At 36.1% G+C, this 14,040-nt stretch overlaps 1 protein-coding gene across 5 annotated transcripts in view; it reads right to left on the bottom strand.

The window, feature by feature from the left end:
* The window catches only part of ADAM10 (ADAM metallopeptidase domain 10), a 181,793-nt gene that overhangs the window by 28,178 nt on the left and 139,575 nt on the right, over nucleotides 1-14,040 (bottom strand). For all 5 annotated transcript variants that reach the window (XM_053594026.1, XM_053594023.1, XM_053594027.1 and 2 more), the window contains 2 exons: nucleotides 11,345-11,508; nucleotides 4,514-4,697 (listed from right to left, as the gene is read on the bottom strand). In XM_053594026.1, the coding sequence (XP_053450001.1) occupies nucleotides 4,514-4,697; nucleotides 11,345-11,508 (348 nt within the window). The remainder of the gene's footprint in view (nucleotides 1-4,513; nucleotides 4,698-11,344; nucleotides 11,509-14,040) is intronic.

Raw genomic sequence — 14,040 nt, forward strand, 5'->3', positions numbered from 1 at the left:
TGCAATTTAAGAGAAAAGAGAAAATGATAAAGTCGGAAAAACCTGAGAGACAATATTTACTACAAATTAATTTGCATCTCATATAGATTTATTACTTCAAATTAGCTATTTGCTAATAACTTAAACACAAAGTAAAGGTACTGTTTAAATGAAAAAACTGTAATAAACATTTCACTATAATTTAAAATACAAATTTCTTTCCCATAATACCTACAAAGCAATATGCTCATTTTTAAAAGACATCAATCAGAAAGTTTACTGTGAAAACCCCCATTGCAAATGAAGAATCTACACAGCACTTCTACACTAACAAGTGTTAGAAAAACTGCTAATGATAATAATAAAAATGATAACATCAATGCAATTTCAATCTGTCTTTTTAAAAGAAAAAGGCTTTCAAAGACAAAGCCAATCAATAAAAAGAAAAAACTGATCAATTGCAATTCATCAAAATTTCAAACCTCTTCCATGAGAAATATCTATAAAAGAACGAAAGAAACAAGCTTCAGACTGGGAGAAAATATTTGAAAACCAATTATCTGACAACTGACTAGTATCTCGACTATATTAAAAAAAATAAACTCTCAAAACTCAAAAGAAAAATAAATCCCATTAAAAATGGCCAAAAGAACATGAACAGATCTTTCATTTGAAGAAAATACAGAGATAGCAGCAAATAAGCACATAAAAAGATATTTAATATCATTAGTCAACAGAGAAATGCACATTACAACTATGAGATCATTACATACCTATCAGAGTGACTAATATATAAAATCATGAAAACACTAAATGCTGGTAAAGATACAGGAAATCTGATCATTCATATAATGCAGGTAAGAATGTACAATGGTATAGCGTCCCTGGAAAAGTTTGGCAGTTTTGTACAAAACAAACAAGCAAATATGGTCCATCTGTCGGATTTGGGGGCATTTATCCCAAAGAAATAAAAAAGAATGTTCACGCAAAAAACCTGTACAGGAATGTTTATAGCTACTTTATTAACAATAGTTAAACACTGGAAACAGCCCAGATATCCTTCAATAGGTGATTGGTTAAACATACCATGGAATATTACTTAAAAATAAAACAGAGCAAAATACTGATAAAGGCAGCAATTTAGACAACACTCCAGAGATTTATGCTGAGTGGGAAAAAGGCAATCTCATAAGGTTACTTACTTAGTATATGTTTTCATTTATATGGCTTTTTTTTTTTTTTTTGGAGACAAAATCTCACTCTGTTGCCCCCAGGTAAAGTGCCATGGCTTCATAGCTCACAGCAACCTCAAACTCTTGGGTCTGACCAATCCGCTTGCCTCAGCTTCCCAAGTAGCTGGGACCATAGGCCCTCACCACTACACCCAGCTAGTTTTTCTATTTTTAGTAGAGATGGAGTCTCAATTATTGCTCAAGCTGGTCTCAAACTTCAAAGCTCAAGCAATCCACCTGCCTCAGCCTCCCATAGTACTAGGATTATAGACTTGAGGAACAGTGCCAGGCCTTTATATAGCACTTCTCAAATAACAAAATTTTAAAAACAGAGAACAGGTTGGTAAGATGGAAGAAGAACAACAGTAGTCAAGGGCAATGGATTCTTATGCTAATGAAACTACTACATCTTGACTGCAGTAGATGCATAAACCTACACATGTAATAAATTGTATAGAACTAAATACACACAGGAAATTAGAATAAGAAAAACTGGGGAGGGCGGTGCCTGTGGCTCAGTGAGTAGGGCGCCGGCCCCATATGCCGAGGGTGGAGGGTTCAAACCCAGCCCCGGCCAAACCGCAACAACAAAAAAAAATAGCCGGCATTGTGGCGGGCGCCTGTGGTCCCGGCTGCTCGGGAGGCTGAGGCAAGAGAATCGCGTAAGCCCGAGAGTTGGAGGTTGCTGTGAGCCGTGTGACGCCACGGCACTCTACCTGAGGGCGGTACAGTGAGACTCTGTTTCTACAAAAAAAAAAAAAAAAAGAAAAGAAAAACTGGGGAAATTTGTGGAAGATTTAAGGATTGTATGAATGTCAACATCTTGATTGTAATAATACACTATCGTTTTGCAAGGTATCACCCCTGAGAGGAACTGTTTTTTTGTAGAGACAGAGTCTCACTTTATGGCTCTTGGTAGAGTGCTGTGGCCTCACACAGCTCACAGCAACCTCCAACTCTTGGGCTTAAGCGATTCTCTTCTTTTTAACAACTATATCTCAATAAATATTCAATTAAAAACAAAAAGGCAGGCAGTGCCTGTGGCTCAGTGGGTAGGGCACCGGCCTCATATCCTGAGGGTGACAGGTTCGAACCCAGCCCCGGCCAGCTAAAACAGCAGTGGAACTGCAACAAAAATAGCCGGGCATTGTGGCGGGCGCCTGAAGTCCCAGCAACTCAGGAGGCTGAGGCAAGAGAATCGCCCTAGCCCAAGAGCTAGAGATTTCTGTGAGCTGTGATGCAACAGCACTCTACTAAGGGTGACAAAGTGAGACTCTGTCTCAAAAAAAAAGCCATGTTTATCTGGAAATCTTCCCCAGTTCTTTCTCATTTATTTAACCCCTCTTTAAGTGCTCTTTAACATACAAAAATGAATAGGCCTCAGTGTTTTTCCGCAAGTAACTTATAATCTTGAGAAATAAGTCAGGTACACACTAAAAAAATGATAGTGCAAGGTTAAAATATTTAGAATATGTTTAGCCACATGGTTGAATATATTAACTTCCAAAAGAAAGGCATAACAGATGAATGGAAAAACAAAATAGGATCTACAATGGATTAGTCAGCGATAAAAGGGAATGGAGTTCTGACACATGCTACAACATGGATGAATCTCGAAAATATTACACTAAGTGAAATAAGCCAGACACACTAAAGAACAAACATTTTATGATCCCACTTACATGAGGTACCTAGAATAGACTGAAAATTCACAAAGACAGAAATTAAATTAAAGGTTACCAGAAGCTAAAGGGAGAAGAGAGAAATTATTGCTTAATGTTTATAGAATTTGTTTTGGAGGATAAAAAGCAGTTTGGAAATGGACTATGGCAATGGTTGCACAACACTGTGAATGTAACTAATACCATAAAATTGTGTATTTAAAATTGCTTAAAATGACAAATTTTACATGTATCTTAATACAATAAGAAAAAAATAATTTCATACCAGCTTTATTCATACACATATTAGCCCAACCCCAAAGCACAGGTGTTCATCTGCAGAAGAGCAGATGAGCAAACTGGGATAAATTCACATAATGTAATAATATTAAACAATACAAGGGAGTAAAATACCAATGGTGAATCTCAAAATATTATGCTGAGTTAAAATAAAGTAGCCTACCACAAAAGGGTACAAACTGTATGATTCCAGTTATATAGAGGCAAAACTAATCTATGGTGAAATAAATCAGAAAGTGGTTGCTTCTGGAAGAGAGACAGATATTGATTGGAAAGGGGAATAAAAGAGGGTGCTCAATGGTTGAACTAGGGTGAGTTTGAACCCTGCCTGGGCTTGCTAAAAAAAAAAAGATCCCCATTGTGGGCCGGATGTGGTGGGTCACACCTGTAATCCCAGCACCTGGGAGGCCACGGTGGGTGGGCTGCCTGAGGGGTCGAAACTAGCTTGAGCCAGAGTGAGACCTTGTTTCTAAAAATAGCTGGGTGTTGTGTTGGACCCGTATAGTCCCAGCTACTCAGGAGGTTGAAGCAAGAGAATTGCTTGAGTACAGGAATTTGAGCTATGATGCCACAGCACTCTACCAAGGGTGACAAAGTAAGACTAAGTCTCAAAAAAATTCGGGAGAGGAATAAAAGAATTTTCAGAGGTGGCAGAAACTATATCTTGATAGGTACTTAGTTTGCACAGGCAAACGCATTTGTCAAAACCCATCAAATAGGCTGAGTACAGTAGTTCATGCTTATAATCCTACTACTTTGGAAGGCCAAGGAAGGAGGATCACTTGAGGCCAGGAGCTCAAGACCAGCCTGAGCAACACTGCAAGACTTCATGTCTACAAAATATATTAAAAACCTACCCAGGTATGGGGCCACATGCCTGTAGACCCAGATAGTCAGAAGGCTGAGACAGGAAGATTGTTTCAGCCCCTGAGTTGGTGACTACAGTGAGCTACGGGTGACACCACTGTACTCTAGCCTGGGCAAGAAAAAGCCTGTCTTAAAAATGAAACAAACAAAACAACAATGCATCAAACGTACATTCAAGATTTATGTATTTCACTTACGCAGAAAGCAAAAAAAGAATTCCAAAAGAGACTGAACTTTAGTTAATGATATGTAGGCTGAAGTGGTATACTAATGGTTACCACTTACTTTAAATTGCAATAAAAACATAGATTGAGGGATGGGCAGATTAATAAATATGTGATAAAGCAAAACCAGCAAAGTTTTAACCATTATAAAATATAAGTGATGGGTATATGAGTGCTCACTGTATAACTTATTCAAGTTTTCTAAATGTTTAAAAATATTCATAATAAAATGTTGAGAAAAGATACATACCAACAAAACAGTTGTTTCTCTTCTTCTCAAGAACTTGGCTTATATTTCTAATACTACAGAGTGAAAATTTATTGTTGTTAAGTTTGTCCCCAGATGTTGCTCTTGCATACATGATGTAATTGCCATTTTCTTTTTGTCCTAAATTCTTAGATTCTCCTGGAGTGCACTCTGTTCCAGAATCATGCTGTCAAACAGAATAAAAAGTTACATAAATAGGAAGTAAAATAAGGTTTTCAGGTCATCTGATTAAATGTAATGTTCTCATGAGAAGAACAATAGAAGCTTTGGACTCTCCTTTACAAAGAATCTTACAATTGTTTTACACAGTAAGAAGGAAAACAATTTGCTCTTCAAGGAGCCACTGTCTTAGAAAGGAAAATCAGTGGAGGTCTAGCCCCAATAATTTATAGATTTCTAAGTTGGAAACAGAATTGAGGACAAACTGTCATAAAAATCTATCAAAATAAGCTCACCTACTTTAAAAACTAATAACAGTTAATATAAATTACTTTTAAATTACCAAATATTCTTTAAAATACATGCTAAATTATAGATTATAACTAGTTCAGGAAGATAAAACAATAGAACAGAAACATAATAGACTGGGATGGGACTAACCACACACATTAACAGAATAGGAATCAAAGATAACTAACTTCTTAACCAGCATGTACAAAAGAAAAGTAAAAACACTGATAGGGACAGAAACACAATGATCTGTTAATGAAATGAAAATTAAGAAACACCAAGAGGAAAAACAAAAATTTTGCTTTGTAGAATAAACTGGAGATGGAATTCTCTGTACGTGTAAATGCACATAAGTGGTATTTGGTTTTGGTAAATTTTACTGAAGTATCAGGTATGTACAGAAAAGTTCCAAAGCATAGCTCCCTGAATTTTCTCAAAGTAAACATGCTTATGTGACCAGTGCTGAGATCAAACAATAAAAACACTTCCCCAGCAGCCCTGCCCTCCTTAGGGCTAAACATTAAAACACACACAATGCTCCTCAAACAATCCAGAACACATTAGGAAGGGCAGAAAAAAGTCAGGTACTCAAGTAATAGTTCTATTTAGTATGATGTCTTATTTGGAGAAAAGGGAACCTTTTACACTGTTGGTGGGATTGCAAACTAATACAGCCTCTTTGGAAAGATTTAAGTATGGAGGGTCCTCAAAGAGCTGAAAGTAGACCTTCCATTTGATACCACAATCCCATTACTAGGTATCATTTAACCATTAAGGACATTTGTATTAGAATGTTTATCACAGCTCAATTCATAATCACCAAGATGTGGAATCAACCTAAATTATATACCATGGAATACTATGCAGCTATAAAAAGATGTAGACTTTACATCTTTTGTATTAACCTGGATGGAGTTGAAGAACATTCTCCTTAGTCAAGTATCACAAGAATAGACAAGCAAGCATCTAATGTACTCAGTACTAACATGAAACCAGTAGATGAACAATTACACACCCACAGAAGAGAAAAACACAAATTTTGTGAGGGGAGTTGGTTGGTGTGCTCTCACCTAACAGGCACAATGTAAGGGTATTCAGCACACGTCCTGGGTGAGGGGCTCAACTACAACTTGCACTTTACCCCCAAAATGCAAACAATATAACCTAATCATTTGTACCCTCCTATTATTCTGAAATTCAAAAATACTAAAATAATGAAGAAACAAAGAACAACAATCATTTGGGAATAAAGTCTTATTTTAAATACCCAACAACTCTACTCTCCAGAAAGAAAAGGACTGCCCAAGACATTGGTTTATTTCCCCCACAGCCAGTCTTTTCATTTTCTATTCCCCCATTCTGAGATGACTGTTAAAAATACGACCCCTGATACCCGTTAGCTTACTCCTGAAGCTAGATTCAGCACTACTATACTATTCTCCAGTATTATCTTGCTTTGTGCTTTCATTCCAGAAAATTCCATTTGGTCTTAGATAAGGTACAACAATAGAATTATTTTCAGCATTAGAATTTTCGAAAGGGAAAGAAAAACTCCCAATACTATATAACTCTTGACATCATTACAGAATATCTTATCACTTTTCAATTCACTAAATATTAGTGAATGTCCATTATTACACAAGGAGGCACTAAAATATAATATGAAAATGTAACTTTGAGAAAAGTATTATCTCTAGCCTTTAATGAATTTACATTCTATTTTTTTTTCTTTTTTGTAGAGACAGAGTCTCACTTTATGGCCCTCAGTAGAGTGCTGTGGCGTCACACGGCTCACAGCAACCTCCAACTCCTGGGCTTAAGCAATACTCTTGCCTCAGCCTCCCAAGTAGCTGGGACTACAGGCGCCTGCCACAACGCCCAGCTATTTTTTTGATTGCAGTTCAGCCGGGGCCGGGTTTGAACCCGCCACCCTCGGTATTATGGGGCCGGCGCCTTACCGACTGAGCCACAGGCGCCGCCCTTACATTCTATTTTTAAATGATGGCAAATTGTGACAGATCTGCCTAGTCTGACTTACTGTCCCATAAATATTTCAGACATTGCTAATCAATTATTGCTTTACCAGTCCAGGGGGTATTATAGGTCATCATTAACAGCATGGAATGGGTAATACACTTTAAACAACTATGTCAGGTATTTTCCATCCTCAGATAAGGGAATAAAACAAACACACAAATAAGTAAAACATAAAACAGAACATAAAAGGCCATCTTGCCTGGATGCCAAGAAGTGCTATGAGGTTCAACTCACAAGAAAGGTTCAACTCACGAAAAAACTATAATCTTAGTTTGACAAGAAAACAGAAACATTTCCAATTATTAAAAAATATGTACTCTTAAAATTTAGAAAATAAAGGAATGGATAAAGAAAAATTCAATCATAATCTATCATACACAATAAATATTAACATTTGGTCTATTTCCTATATTACACATCTAGCCATACCACAATCTAATATAAAATTTGTACTACAGCATGTGTATATATACATTTACCCCAGCTTAACAGTACAAGATATACACTGCAAAGCTTGAGTTTTAAATGACTATGGAGCATTAATCATAATATTTTCCTATTGTAGGATCATTTGAAACTTTTTGCTATTATAAATAAAACTAGTGGTTATATTTTCTTAACTTTCATTTTTCAAACAAAATAACTCCTTGATAGGTTCTCCATTTATTTTAGGTAGATTTCCAGAGGTGGGAACACTTTAAGGGTCCTGATACATATTGCCAAATTGCCTGCAAACTAGCACAATCTCTATGGAAAATGGTATGGAGATACTGCAAAGAATTAAAAGTAGACCTACTGGCTGGGTGCCCATGGCACAGTGGTTATGGTGCCAGCCACATGCACCAAGGGTGGTGGGTTCGAACGCAACTCAGGCCAGCTAAACGACAATGACAACTGCAGCAAAAAATATGGCCAGGCATTGTGGTGGATACCCGTGGTCCAGCTACTTGGGAGGCTAAGGCAAAAGAATCACTTGAGCCCAAGAGTTTGAGGTTGCTGTGAGCTGTGACGCCATAGCACTCTATCAAGGGTGACATAGTGAGATTCTGTCTCAAAAAAAAAAAAAAAAAAAAAAGTAGACCTACTATTTGACCCAGCAATCTTACTGCTAGGTATGTACTCAAAGGAAGAAAAAGGCATTTTATAAAAAAGACACCTGCATTTGAATGTCTATAGCAGCACAATTTGCAATTGCAAAGATGTGGAAACAATCCAAGTACCCATGAATATATGAGTGAATTAATAAAATGTGGTACATGTATATAGCATGGAGTACTACTCAGCCAGTTAAAAAAAGGTGAACTAATACTTCTTCTATTAACCTGCATGGAACTGGAGACCACTCTTCTAAGTGAAGTATCACAAGAATAAAAAACCAAACACTACATGTATTCACTGTTAAATTGAAAAACCAATCAATATTTATGTGCACATATGGAAATAACACTCATTAGAAATCAAGCAGGTGGAAGGGAGAGAGGTAAATTCACACCTAAAAAGTAGAATGAACACTAACTGGATGATAGGCACACTTATAAATTTGCCTCAAACTGTACAAAAGCAATTTATGTAACTAAAAACATTAGTGCCCCCATAATACTACTTATTCTGAATTTTTTAAATTAAAATAAATAAATAAATAAATAACAAATTACTCAAATGTTTATTACACATTGCTATAGTTGGACATTTGTTACCCAACCTCGAGTTCAAATTTGATCCTAATGTTGGAGGTGGGGCATAATAGGAGGTGTCTGGGTCATAGGAGCAGGTTCCTCATGATTAATGGCCTCTTTGGGGTGGGGTGAGTGAATGAGTGAGTTCACACTCTATTAGTTTGAACAAGAGAGCTGGCTAGTAACAAGAGCCTGGCACCTCCCACCTCTTTTGCTTCCTTTCTCACCAAGTGAGTCTCTGTATGTGCCTGTCCCCCTTGCCTTCTGCCCTAAGTGGAAGCAGAGTGAGGCCCTCACAAACAGCCAAACAGATGTTGGCATCATACTTTTTACAAAGCCTGAGGAACGGTGAGCCAGATACACCTGTTTTCTTTATGAATTACCCAGCTTGGGGTATTCTTTGTAGCATCACAAAACAGATGAAGACAAGCATCTCCTCTGTATGTAAATAATATAATTAACAACATGTACAGAAGATGGGTATATTTGAGCACGGTAGAGTCTTTAAAAGTAGCGTGGTATGATAGGAAATGACAGCAAGGCAGGCAAAGAATGTGAACCAATTTATCATTAAATAATAAGAAATAGTGTAATATTAATGTACATTTACGAATATGTAGTTCATATGTAGTACATACACCTCACTGACAGCTGGGTTAGAAAACAGAAGAGAGGTGAAAAGAGAATGGTGTAGATTCCCTAGTCTACTTGTGGTCCACAGACGAGCAGCAGCATTATCTGGGAATGTATTAGAAATATAGAAACTCAAGCAATGTCTAAAAAAAGAAAAAAAGAGAAAGAAAAGAAGTATAGAAACTCAGACATCATCAAACACCTACTAAAAATAGAATCTGTATATTAAGATCCTCAGGCGATTTATAGGCACATTAAAATAAGAAGCCCTGGATTAGAAGACAGAAGACTAGTTGAAAGGGGAGTACAATTCCCCAGTAAGACCTGGAACCAAGGTTTGTGTGGGGGACATTTATCTGTCCTTAAAAATGTAAATTAACCATGCTCAACAGTTCCTGCTCATCTCCAAAATTTCAAGTACTCTTTTAAGAAGAGATCACACAAGCAGTCAAGAGATAGATTAAACATATTTTAAGTACTCTATCCAGAAACGTTGATAATGACCTATCTATTTCTGATTAGGACTTACAACTTAGTGAGATGGCACATATTTGAAATACAGAAATTGGAGAAGTACCTTTGGAGATTTTAAGCTACACATATACAATTTAATTCTGAAATCATAAAATTATGCACTTTTACAAGTGATAAGGTGAAAGAAAAATAAATGTATATATAATTCAAGTGAAGTTTTCCAAAGTATTATTTTTAATAAGCTCTACCAAAATCACTAAGAAAGAATATCCATCAGTATTTGATATTTCTGTATTGTATGTTGATCTTTAGATCACTTAAAAATCAAGATACTATGCCAGGCACAGTGGCTCATGCCTGTAATCCTAGCACTCTGGGAGGCCAAGTTAGGAGGACTGCTTGAGGCCAGAAGTTTAAGACCAGCCTGAGAGAGACCCCCATCTCCACAAAAAATAGAAAAATTAGCTGGGTGTGCTGCTGTGTGCCTATAGTCCCAGCTACCTTGGGAGGCTGAGGCAGGAGGATCAACCAAGCCCAGGAGTTTTAGATTGCAGTGAGCTATGATGCTGCCACAGGACTCTAGCCAGGGTGACGGTGTCTCAAAAAAAAAAAAAAAACAACGCAAATCAATATAGGGAATTAGATATTAAATAAAAGCAAAAATTTCTGTTAATTCTATTAGGTGTAATAACCACACTGTAGTTATATAAGTCTATTTCTCAGAAATTCAGATCCAAAAATGTGAGGATAAATTAATTTGTTTTAAATAGCTTAGGAAAGAAAAAGAAAGGAATGCAGAAAAGAGATGTGGCAAAATCTTGGCAATTATTGACTCTGAATCAGAGATTGGCAAATTGTAGCCTGCAGCCTCAGCATAAGCTAAGAATACTTTTTCCATATTTAAAAAACTGCTAAAACAACAAAGAAGAATATGGAACAGAACTCAAATGCTGCTCCCAAAGCCTAAAATGTTTACTAACGGGCCCTTTACAGAAAAAGTATCCTGATCCTTCTTCTGGATGATGAGCATGTGAGAATTTATTATCCTATTTTCTACTTTTTGTATGTTAGAAATTTTTTATTATAAGACTTTAAAATATCATTCTCATTCTACATTAGAAAGAGACAAATTAAGTAAACCCCAACAATGCTTTAACAGAAATAAAGTGGGGGAAAAAAATTTCACAATTTGCTGAACATTCAAAACTAAAGAATGAATAATGATTCTCATTCAAAAGATACTTGAATGCATTATGTACCAGGCACTGTTCCAGGGCCAAAAGATATAGATATTATTTTGTCTGAATAAGCCAGACAAAATCCCTTACCTTCACAGAATTCTGGCATTGTTATGCTTACTTATTTTAATAACAAATATTCTATCTCCCTTTAGTATGGTCAAGTACACTACTATGTTCTGACATAAAAACTAAATATTCATATGTATATTTGTTTTCACTGTAAATAGACAAAAAAAATCAGTCATTATAAAAGTTAGTATAATAACTTTTTAAATAATTTCTAATAATTAGGCAATACTTACTGGAGATCCAAAGTTATGACCAACTTCATGAGCAAAAGTAATATGAGAGACTTTGGGAGGTACATGAGATCCATAGTTCTGAACAGTAATAATTCCAGTGTTTAACGACTTCTTCTTACCATCTGAATAGAGTTTGCTTTTTTCACATATTCCTCCAGAGCTTCCTAATTCAGAACAACAATAACAAAAAAGATTAAATTAGGATCTATTTCCCCAGCTCACCCCAAAATCTAACAAATGCTATGTTAAATGAAAACATTTTATATTTTGAATCTAAAATACAATTGGTACCCAAATGTATCACTCAAAATTATTTCTTTGGTCCATGATTAGGAAGTCAATTGAAATAAAAAGCAAAAATTTCAATGCCATTCATAAAGAAATTCCCAGGATTGAGCATACAGCCTTTATAAAAATTTTCTTCATTGTCAAAATGTCCCCGAATTTTTACTCCCATTAACTTAGCAATATTTTTATTTCTTTTAAATTCAAATAGGTTAATATTTACATTCAGTAAAAGCCTATATACTTTTCCATCTTTTAAAAAGAAAACTTATGATTTAAATCAAATAAAAACCAAAAAATATTCTCAGTAGATTTTGAGAAAAGTCACTTTTACAAATAATACTATAGGCCCAGTGTGGTGGCTCATACCTATAACCTAGAACTCTGGGAGGCCAAGGCAGTGGATTACTTGAGCTCACGAGTTTGAGAACAAGAGCAAGAGCAAGACCCATCTCTAAAAAATTAGCTGGGTGTTGTGGGGAGCAACTGCAGTCCCAGCTACTCAGCTTGCTAAGGTAAGAAGATTGCTTGAATCCAAGAGTTTGAGGTTGCTGTGAGCTATGATGCCACAGCACTCTACGGACAAAGCAAAACTCTATCTCCAAAATAATAATAATAATAATAATAATAATAATAGTATTGATATACATGAATACATGATTCACTCTCCTGATGCAACACATATTTGTAAAAAGAAAATAATTATGCCATGTGGGTAAAAAAAAAAAAGCAAGAGGAGGAGAAAAAGGAGAGAAGATAGGAAGAAAGAGAAAGCTAGAAAGCAAATATAGCAAAATGGAATTCAGTGTACTACTCCTGAAACTTTTTTTGGCAGGTTTATAATTTTTTTCAAACTAAGTTTAAAAATTAAATTATGATTTTCCAAAGTACTTGACAATACATTCAAATTTTTAAAAATTGTGCTTGTACTTCCATTAAACATATTAAATCATTTTGTTATTTAACTGTTCATTAGTATGAATTTTAGAGTTTAATGCCAAAACAACAGTGCTTTCACATCTAAAAGCAGTTAGAAGACTGAGGCAAGAGAATTGCGTAAGCCCAGGAGTTGGAGGTTGCTGTGAGCTATGACACCACAGCACTCTACCAAGGGCGACAAAGTGAGACTCTGTCTCTAAAATAACAAATAATTAAAAGCAGTTATAAGAAATCAGAAAAAGAGTAACAGGAAAATCAGAAACTGACAATCAATCCATGTCTTTATATACGAAATTAAGTTCACAAACTCATCCTAGAAAAAGCGCTACATACCTCATTGCTGAATATCACTACAGTCACTTTTGAAGTACTCCCCTGGGAAAGCTACTCACCAATGCCAGTGCTTAGGCTACCCTTCAAAGCAATTTTGGATCACTTTTTTCTAGAATGGCCATCAGAGCTGTCATATTACTCTTGATGTCCTAAATATCATTAAAATGTCTTCCTTTCAATATTTCCTTTATCTTTGGGTACAGAAAAAAGTTGCTAGAGGCCAAATCAGGTGAATAGGCAGGGTTGTTTGTTTACTGACTAAAAACTCCCTCACAGACAGTACCATGTGAGCTGCTAAGAGCCCATTAGTTGCTAGAGAAAAAGTTCAGGTCGTTTTTGTCATACTTTTCATGCAACCTTTTCACCACTTCCAAATAGAAAACTTGGTCAACTGTTCAACTGGTACAAATTCGCAATGAACAAGCCCTCTGATTATCAAAAAGGATTAGCAACATCATTCTGACTTCTGATTTGGACTGATGAAACTTTTTTGGTCATGGAAAACTGACTGACTTCCAATGGCACTTTGTTTCAGGGTCATACTGGTACCCCCCAGGTCTCATCACCAGTGATAAGGCTGCCCAAAATATTGCCTTGCCTCTCCAAAAGACCTTGTAAACCTTCAATTCCTCTTTGCTGTTACTCATCAGTGAGCTCCTTCACAACCATTCTTGAACACATCTTTCTCATGCTGAGATTTTCAGTTAAGATTTTCCTAATTGTTTCTCTATTGATGTTTACTTGGTCTGCTATGCTTCTCAAAACAGCCAATGATTCTGACACACAATTTAATGAATTTTTGCAATATTTTCTTTGGTTTTGCTTGTTACTGGCCACCCCAACCTCTCATCACTTTGTTTCTTTCCCCTTAGAAAAATGTTTAATCCATTTGTGTGCTGCTGTTTTCTTCATGGCATTATCCCCATAAACTTGGACTAACATGTCCCTGATTACACTCTTGCCAAGTTCAACAAGAAATTTAATGCTTGTCTGCTGTTCTAATTCAAGCTCTGATATTCTCACAATGAAACACAAAAACATACAACAATAATGGATGCTACTCAGCAAGGCACCACTCCATGTTGACAAGAACACAGCTATGAGACACTGATATACGCAGGTTATAAAACCTTACTGAG

Source organism: Nycticebus coucang, chromosome 6 (genome assembly GCF_027406575.1).
Source record: "Nycticebus coucang isolate mNycCou1 chromosome 6, mNycCou1.pri, whole genome shotgun sequence".
Classification (NCBI taxonomy): Eukaryota; Metazoa; Chordata; class Mammalia; order Primates; family Lorisidae; genus Nycticebus; species Nycticebus coucang.